Source organism: Falco peregrinus, chromosome 8, assembly GCF_023634155.1.
Source record: "Falco peregrinus isolate bFalPer1 chromosome 8, bFalPer1.pri, whole genome shotgun sequence".
NCBI lineage: Eukaryota > Metazoa > Chordata > Aves > Falconiformes > Falconidae > Falco > Falco peregrinus.
The window spans coordinates 32,160,004-32,168,954 of NC_073728.1; the positions used below are offsets into that span (position 1 = coordinate 32,160,004).

General features: G+C 44.9%; 1 protein-coding gene across 1 annotated transcript in view; it reads right to left on the reverse strand.

Annotated features, from left to right (window-relative positions):
- MYLK (myosin light chain kinase) overlaps positions 1-8,472 on the reverse strand; it is a 216,412-nt gene extending 207,940 nt beyond the window's left edge. The window contains exon 1 of the mRNA XM_013304740.3: positions 8,295-8,472. Within this exon, the coding sequence (XP_013160194.2) occupies positions 8,295-8,457 (163 nt within the window). The 5' untranslated portion in view covers positions 8,458-8,472. The remainder of the gene's footprint in view (positions 1-8,294) is intronic.
- Between the last annotated feature and the right edge of the window lie 479 nt (positions 8,473-8,951).

Here is an 8,951-nt window from a genome sequence, read left to right on the forward strand (position 1 = left end):
TGTCACCATAGTCCAGTCAGGAGTTGAGCCCCTGCTTCTGTTCAGGCCAACCAGTACCAGCAGTCTGGCCTCCCTGTCTCACCGCCCACAGCTATAGCTTGGAAATACCCTGTAGAAGTAATATCTGACACAAAACTGGAAGTTGTAAGAGCTAAATGGATAGTTTGAGAACAAAATAGTTTTAGTCATCTGACATTAACCAAATAATGGCATAATTTCAGGTAAAATGAAGGAGTAATACTTCTGCTGACTAAGTTTAGATGCTTTTGAAGAAAACCCATATAAAACAGCCTTTTAAACAGCCACACCGACCTTTACTTTGCATGAGATGTGCTTAATCAATCAGTAAGTAGCCCCAGTACCTATGTTCAGGTTGACTTGCTCATGTAACTTGAGTAAAATTCCTCATCGGTTGCAATAAAGCTTTGGTCCCACAGGTCAGGGCTGAGGCAAAATGGAGTAAGTGCTTTTGAGCCTGCCTGGCAGCCGCTCAGGCCAGCCACTCTGCAGGGCACGGCACAGCTCCTGCCTCCTCACCTGAGGGCATCCCCTCAGGGATACTCGCTGCCATCCCTCAGCTGCACCTTTATTCACATCTCTCACACTGACTGGCAGGAGTGAGGTGGGCAGCCTGTCAGGAGGCCGCCAGCCGCCCCGAGCCGGTTCCGGATGGTTCCCGCCAGCTCTGGCACCCAGGGGAGCCCAGTGGAAATGCCACCACACGCCAGAGCCTGACCATCATGCCAAAGCCATCCACCAGAAAAGTGTTTGGACACAAGGCGTTAGGGAAACAAAATGGCAGCTGCTGAGGGGGACACACACTGTGGGGTCCTCCCTGGCAAAGGGGGCAGCGGCACACCCGAGGGACAGCCTGGCTTAGCGCCACCGCGCTCTGTAACCCACAGCGAGCGTGCAGCAAGCGGGGACTATGAGGGAAAGGGCTGAATAAGTATTTATGCAAGCGACTTCGTAGTTGTTTGTGGTGGTCTTGTTCCTCACTATCTGAATCAGCAATCAGAGGTTTGTATTGATTGCCAAGGAAATAATAACAAAAAAATTAATTCTCTGACACAAACTGGTCTTGGCAGCAGCACAGAGGTAGCTTGCCACAGACTCTTCTGCAAGACAGAATACTACAGGCTGTTAAGGCACATCCCCGAGCAGGGCTGAAGGGAGCACAGAATGCTAACTCGGCAGCTCCCCTGGGAATGCTGAAGTTCAGGCTTCAAAAACTAGCAGCCTCCTCCATTCAAATGTGTTCACTCACAAGCATGGGTGTTTTCACAGCAACAGGAAAAACTGCTGTACTGCAGAGGAACAGCAAAATGAGTAGGAAGACAGGGAAATTAAGAAAATGAAACAAGCCTTGTTTCACCACTCCCCTGTCAGTGAGAAAGATACACCCAAATATTCATAGACACGCAAGCCAGGATCTCTTCCTAAAAAACCTGCACGATACACGCTCAGATATTTGCTTGCCTCTTACTGATAGGAGTTTAGTCAGCACTAAATACCTCCAGCTGGTTTCAAGTTACAGACAGGGGAAGTAGTACCATAAAATTCCTCACAGCCACCCAAACCATTACTCTTCTATTTTCTTCCATGTGGGGTCATCACACCCCCTCTGGAAAGCTTAGAGGTATGATACCACTGCAGGCATCTTCAGAGAGAGCCTAACAATGGCGTATTATAAGGCTCGTTGTAACATCCTTTCAATATTCTTAAGGTCCAGTGATTTAGAGGAGAGGGTCTTTTGTGTCTCCTGTCAGTTTCAGGAAGCTCCTGTCACTGGCATGGAGACTGCATATGGAAGAGAGCTGCTAAATAGACCAGTTAAAAGAATATAGGCCCAGTTTCGCTCCCACATTACTGAAAACCATGAATGCTGCAGCTCCGTTGAGGTCAGAGGAACTGCACTGCTGATGCTGGGGGCGAGACACCCATACACCAGCTGTTACATTTCAAAGCCAGGGCTCCCTCTGCCACGGTCTCACAGGATACACCCCCTGAGGCCATCACAGCCAGAACGTCAGCATTTAAACAGTGGCAACATGTGCACAGGCAGGTCCCACCAATCTAACCCACAACAGCACTGGAGTAAACTTACAGTGCATAAAACAGAAAAGGTTTCTGACCTCCAAAACTAGGCTGGACTTGTACTAGTGGTGTGAGGAGGTAGTAACACTTTCAGACACAAGTATTGACTTAATACCTTCTTCACCTCCTTCCACCAAAGTAAAGGAAACATTATTACAAAAGATCTAAGGTAAATAACCTTAGTAAAGGTGGCCATTTTTGACAAATTTCTCTTTCCTGTGTGTTTTAAACTCAGCTTGCTTGTTGCTTTGGTTTTGTAACTTCCCTTTTAATATAAACAGTGCAAGATCATATAGACAATAGTTCCCTGACCTAGACTTAGAGTGCTTCTTACAGAACATGCTCTCACACTTTTTCTTTACCTAAACAGACTGTTAATCCTTGTTCAGGATTCATCTGAATCTTGTTCAGAGATGGTTAGTAATTTTTTTAGATGACACTGATTCCAATTACATGACATAAAAGATATGAATAAAAAAACTTTCCTTCAGTATTTAGCAAACTGTTTGTGCCGTTATAAGGAATTAATGGCATTATATATTTATTCTGTTAAGAGACAAGCAACTTTGTAAGAGTTAATACTGCAGAAAATATGATTATACAACTATGGATATTTTGTAATGGGGCATTAAAGCAGGCATCCTGGTTATTTGCACTGCATGTTAACACAGTAATTGTGACTGTCAGTAGATACAGAAAATGTCACATCCTTGTCTCACCTTGTTTATCTATTGTTTTGCACCATGTGCATTCATCAAGTTTATAGCACTTAAGAAAGCAGTATCACCTTGAAATCAAAAACAACAATGTCCTGATCAGAACTAAGAACTGGTAGCTGTAGTTCCTTTCATTCCTGCTGCTTGCAAAACACAACTCTTACAGGCCCAGAAGCAAACGAGAAACTTGCAATAGTTCCAGGCAGATAAGAACAGCCAACTCGCAAAACAGGGATCTTTTCATTATTTGGAACATCTAAGAGAGTGTCTGTGCCAGACCAAGTACCACCGTGTCTCTCAAGCTACTCAAATCCTGCTCCTCTTTGTAAGGGTATTTGTAACTCAGCCCTTGGTCTCCCCATTACTCACTCATCCTTAATATTTTGCCAAAGTTAACAATCAGGATTGTGATTTTTGCTACTTAACAGCATTTCCCAGTGAAAGCTGGATTACACTGGTTTAGACAGTATATAAAAAGTCTTGGGATAAAACTACAGGCTTGGCTGTCAGATTATCCTCTACATAGTTGCAGTACCATTTTTGGCACATCTTTCTGTTCAGATATCATTCTGTCACTCTGCAGATACCCCAGATCACAAGACAGCTGACAAATAACAGAAGCAGCAGTAAAAAGACAACTCAGGGCAGTGGTCTTAACCTGCTGTGCAACAATTAGAAATAAACTGCAGTGGGCGTGTAAAACAGCACACACCATCACTCACTCTCCTCAGCCAGGAGGTCTGCAGCTTCAGACCACCTGTGGACTCACTGCAATTTATCACGTTTCAAAAGAAGAAACGGCAAATGATGCACATGACTTGCAACTAAACCCTCTCTTCCTTCTCCCACAGGTTATATCTTCCACTTTCAAACAGAATTTATGGTCTGTTCTAATCCTTCCTTGATGAAGAAAATAACTGAAAGCACCCCTTGGAGACAATTCTGCATCCTGTGGCACATCAGCTTTATCACAAGCCCTAAAAATGCCTTTGGCACCAGAAATCCTGTGCATACAAAACAGGACTTCAGTCTGAATGATTAGTATGCCATCAGCTGGCCATGGTTTTGGCAAATGAGTGAATTTAATCCAATTATAGCAGAGGTGACGAGGGCAAGCTGACTTACTGAAGAATCACCAGCAAGACTGTCCTCAAAACACAAGACACCACAGTTTGCTAGACTTATTTAGAGAGCTGACACACTGTAGTAAGGTTTAGCAATGCTCAGACTTGTTACAACAAAGGTAAGTGCCAAGAAAGTACTTTGTGCCAGCAAGCAGAAGAGGAAAGGGATTCAGCAAGAGCACACTTTGTAAAGCACTTTGTAAGCCTAAGCACTTAATTGCATTTGGCAAGAGCTGCATCCTATTCCTCTCTCAGAAGTTGTTTTATCTGCAACTTGATGCTCACAGCTACAGCAGTGAATGGAGTGGGGGAGGAGAAGAAACTGGGGGAGCCAATGAGAAGACTACAACTACCAGTCTGTCTTTGCCTAACTACCAAAGCAAAACATGAAATATTGGTATGTGCAAGGGCTGATCTGCACATCTGATGACTCTGGAGAGCTCCCGTGTAGAAGCAAGTGAAGACTGCCTCGCATCCAGGCTCTTTGATCACCTACAGGGGCAGGGAAATTTGTTGTGGAGTTACACACCTGTATTTATACTTTAGCATTTACATAGGAATGGCTTGACTTCCAGACATTCTGAGTGAAACCATATAGGTTAGTGTAAATTTGAAGATACAGCCAGAGTTTTTGTTTCTTTTCCCTGTCTCTGTTTATAACGCAGTATTCACAAATATGTTACGATATGTTAACCCCAACTCATTGTTCCCACATAAATGGAAGACTCAAAGGTAAATAATGCATCAAGCCTCTTTAATTAAATAAGAAGCATGGAGGAGGAGTTTCTGCAGACCCTTTTAAATCTTAAAGCCTGCCAACTGGATGAACAAAAGGTAGATTAGGCTCACATGATAAATCCCAGTAAACCTGAAAAGCCTTTGTTAATAAGTCACTAAGGGAATTTTTTTTCCCCTAGAATTTCTGCTCACCAGAAGTGAGAGTTAAGATTATTCGAGCGGGTTTGGTTTCCAGCAGCATTAAATGGGTATATCCCTCACAGAGCTCTAATCTCCTCATTTCTATAGAACTCAATTCTCCTTTCATTCCTACTAAAGGAGAACCAGTTATTTCTAGCTTTTATAGGGAGCAGCTGCTGAAACTTCAGAGGCAAAAAAACCTTTATGAAATCAGTCAAGATTCCCAGGAAAATTAAACTGAAATTCTATATCAGGTTTAATAGCAACAGCAACAACAGAGGTACAAACATACTTTCATTTTGGTATTTCTTTCATGTAGCAGGTTGCAAATGATCTTTTAAATTTCCATTCATAAGTTAGCATTCAGTAGCTTGTTCACAGAGCTAAATGACCTGTTAGTCTAGCAATTAAAAAACTCCTCTGTTTGTAGAGATGCTTAATGAAGACATTATTAGAGACAGACCTTGCTGTAGCACATTCAACAGACCCTTTACAATTGCCCAGGAAAGACTGAGATTTTAGCAAATTCCATCCTGTAATCACAGACAACATAGACAACATGCAAAGCTGTGATAAATAAATAAATTAATTAAAAAAAAAAAAAAGGCCAGAGTCCATCCTACCTGTTTCCATCTGGCTTCACTAATTAATTCTTTTCAGTACTACAGATTAATTGTAACTTCTCTGCATGCAGTGCTGAAATCCAAACAGCATATGTAATCCTAATGTACATTACAGGAGCATTTCTGTCAGTGAAGGAGATGAAGGCAGCTGTACAAGGCTTGCTAAGATCCCACCTGGAACAGTGGATGCCACTGTCATCATTCAGTTCAGAAAAAGTCTTAAAAAGTCTACTACAACAAGTGTAGCAACATGTTTCTAGAGCAGCGAGAGAAAGGACATTCTACCTTCCAATGGGAGGTTTAAAATGAGTAATTTAACATCAAAGAGAGAAGATGGTATTAATCAGCCAAGGGGAAGGAAAAAAATTACCTTTCTTACCTCCTAACTCGTATCTGTGGAGTAAAGTTTGGAAAAGCTATTGAGTACAGCTCTAAACACAGGAAAAGCAAAAAACTGCTTTCACTATGAACTTGACAAGTTTATGAAGGAGAGGAGCAGAGTCTTTTTGCAAAAGCAGGATGAAACTGTCCAGGATGCCACTGTCCAGGATGCCTTCCAGGCCATGCTCAGGCCCAAAACAAACTACCTAGAAGAGTCCAACAACCACAGACTGTGGCTTCTAGCTCTCCAGCGTCTAACCAAAAACTTTAGCCGCCTCCCTACATGGCTTTCAAACAGAGCTTCTGAGCACACTTTCTGGATTTGGACATCTATAACTTTAAGGCGCAGCATTTGGAGCCATTCTGAACTCTATTTACATCTGCATTTTGTTTTAGGAGGACTCTGAAAGTCATTTGTAGCTGTTGGTTTATAGTCTTTCTAATACAGTGTATTTGGCCTGCATAAGGATATTGGTATGGATTTTGATTGACTGTAAAAATAGGATCATCGCCCAGAGGAAGTCCTAATAATCTTAAAGGAGGAGTCAGGGACAACACAAAACAGACCAAAACCTGGTGAAAAATCATGTGTCTTAAATTTAACTTAAGCCAATGACAATACGTAATCATTGCTTCAGACTTTATAAATTCCCTTTCAGCATTATATGAGCAAAACAACAGAAGTTCACCGATTTATTTCCTTCATCCTTCCTTGCATCATGTAGTAAGGGAACTAAAGCTATGGAGAGATGCTTGCAACAGCAAAGTATCAGATTTCTAACTTTCTTTGCAGCAGACCTTTTAAGATTTCCCTATTAAGACCAATAAAAATTGGGTCAGTGATATTAACTAGCGTGAGCCTCCCACATTTATATAAAATCCTAGCTGTGATGTATATTAAACCAGGTGGGGGTTTTTTCTGCTCATGTCTCTCTCAAAAGGTGAGATACTATCAATATATTTGCTGCCTATCCTAGTGCTGGTCCTCTGGTGGCAAGCATTCTCTTACTGTGACTAACAAGATTATCCCAGTTATTGCTGGAGTTAAAACACTTGTCTTGTAGCGTCAGAATGAAAAATGTTAAGGATGAGTGTAACACAGGTGTATTATGGAAACGTGTTACAGTGAGCACTATGTTACAAGCTGCAGTGCACATAGTGACTAGCTACAGAAGAAAAGTGTAGTTTGAGGAAACAGAAAATACTGTGGATATGTGCCAGATGAAAATTCACTATTCATGCCATCAAAGAGTTATTAGTAAATTTAATTCTGATTTAAAAACAGAAGGCTCCTAAATTGTGCTCTTAGAGCCTAGTTGCAGGAACACCTCAGCAAATATAAAGTTGCACAGGAAGACATTTACCATATTTGGCAAATAATAAGCAAGTCATTATAAGGACAATGAGAAAAAAAACCCAAACAAACTAAAGAACTAAAAAAAAAAGTGTGCAGGAAGTAGGGGGAGGGAGGAAGTTGTTCTGTTTGGGATTTAAAATGTGAGAAGAATTACTCTTTCCCTTACAGCTTCACTGACAGCAATGGGATTTCCAGCACTTTCACTGAGAGGTGGCATCATTTTGGAGAGTCTTAGCAGCTCCATGCTGACCTTCCATGCTTGGAGGGTCAATGCTTGGAAACCCTCAGAAGGAGGGTGCATGGAACCAGGTATTTGCATTTATCTTCTCAGCTATTCCCTTTGTAGGGAGCATAATCCAGACTTCAAAACATTTTTTCTGCTTCCTGGCTCTGGTAGAAGCATTCCTATGGATTTACTATGCAGAAGACAGGAAGGGGGCTAAAAGGTATCTTTACACTGTAAGTGAAGGGAAGAATTCTATCCTTTCGTCCCTGGTCTCCAGTCCCTGGTAGTGTGCCATGCCACTCCCTTCCAGTCGAGTGCAGGGAGCAGTGCCAGGCCAGAGTCCAGATGCGCACATACAGGAAAGAGGATTAAATGGCAGAGAATCCCAAAAAGCATATTGCCCTATAGCGTGAGGGCAGCACACAGAGGAGCTATTTCACCTCCTCCCCCCCAAGTTAATGATTTTAAGCATTCATCTCCTTCCCCCATCCTCATGCAGTATAAGTGATGCCACCAGGATTTATCCCTCTCTGATACCCTAAATGTGCTGCGCAACACAGCACAAATTACTTTGAGAACAGCAGAAGTTTTAAAAAAGCCCCAAAACACCACCACATACATTTTGTCCAAAGTGTGAAAGATGCAGATGCACAGCAAAGGAACACTTATCTCTACGTGCACCTCCACATATACACCCTTGAGTTTGAAAGGCTCAGAAGCCCAAGGGAGAGCCAAAGCGATGATCGTTACAGTCTAGGCTATGAATGCTTGTTCTTAACTATCCTTTGCTACCTGCCAGCAGGGAACAATAAAACCATAACAACTCACACATAAAAGATGACAAGTACTTACTACCAGGCTCGCTTGCTCCCGGGTTAAGACGCTCTGGGAGGGGAGCCGTAGGTGAGCACCTCTCCCGGCAGGAGCCCGGCTGCCGCTCCCGCATGGGGCGGGATGGGAGCTGGGTCGAGCCACCCGCAGGGAACCGGCAGCTCCGATGCTCCAAGCCCGGCATGTGCCCGCAGCCCGCGCCGCTGGGCTGGCCGGCTGCAGCGCGGCCACCTCGTCCCTCCGGAGCGGCAGGTTTCCCTCCTCCTTCCCCGCCTACTCTACCGCCCCCTCCGGAGGATGCCCCGGTACCCCCCGCCGGTGCCCGCCCCTCGGGCTTCCCTCCGCGTCCCGGAGCGCAGCCGGCAGGGACGGCCCGGCGGGTCCGGGCAGCGCCGCCGCAGCCACCGCGCCCCCCCCCAGCCCCGGCCCGGCGCCTCCGGCCGCAGCCCACCTGCCGCTCGGCCGGGCCGGCCGCCGCTGCCCCGAGCACTGCGGGAGGGGGAAGCGGGCAGCCCGCGGGGGAAGCGGTGCCCGGCGGCGATACTCACTGCGGCCGGTGCGGCTGCCTTAACTCCTGCCCTGCGCCGCCAGCGCGGGCTGCCGGCCGCCGCGGAGCCTTATTAGGCAGCGGCCGCGGGGCCGGGGGGAGCCCCGGGCCCTGCACAGTGAGCGGCGGCG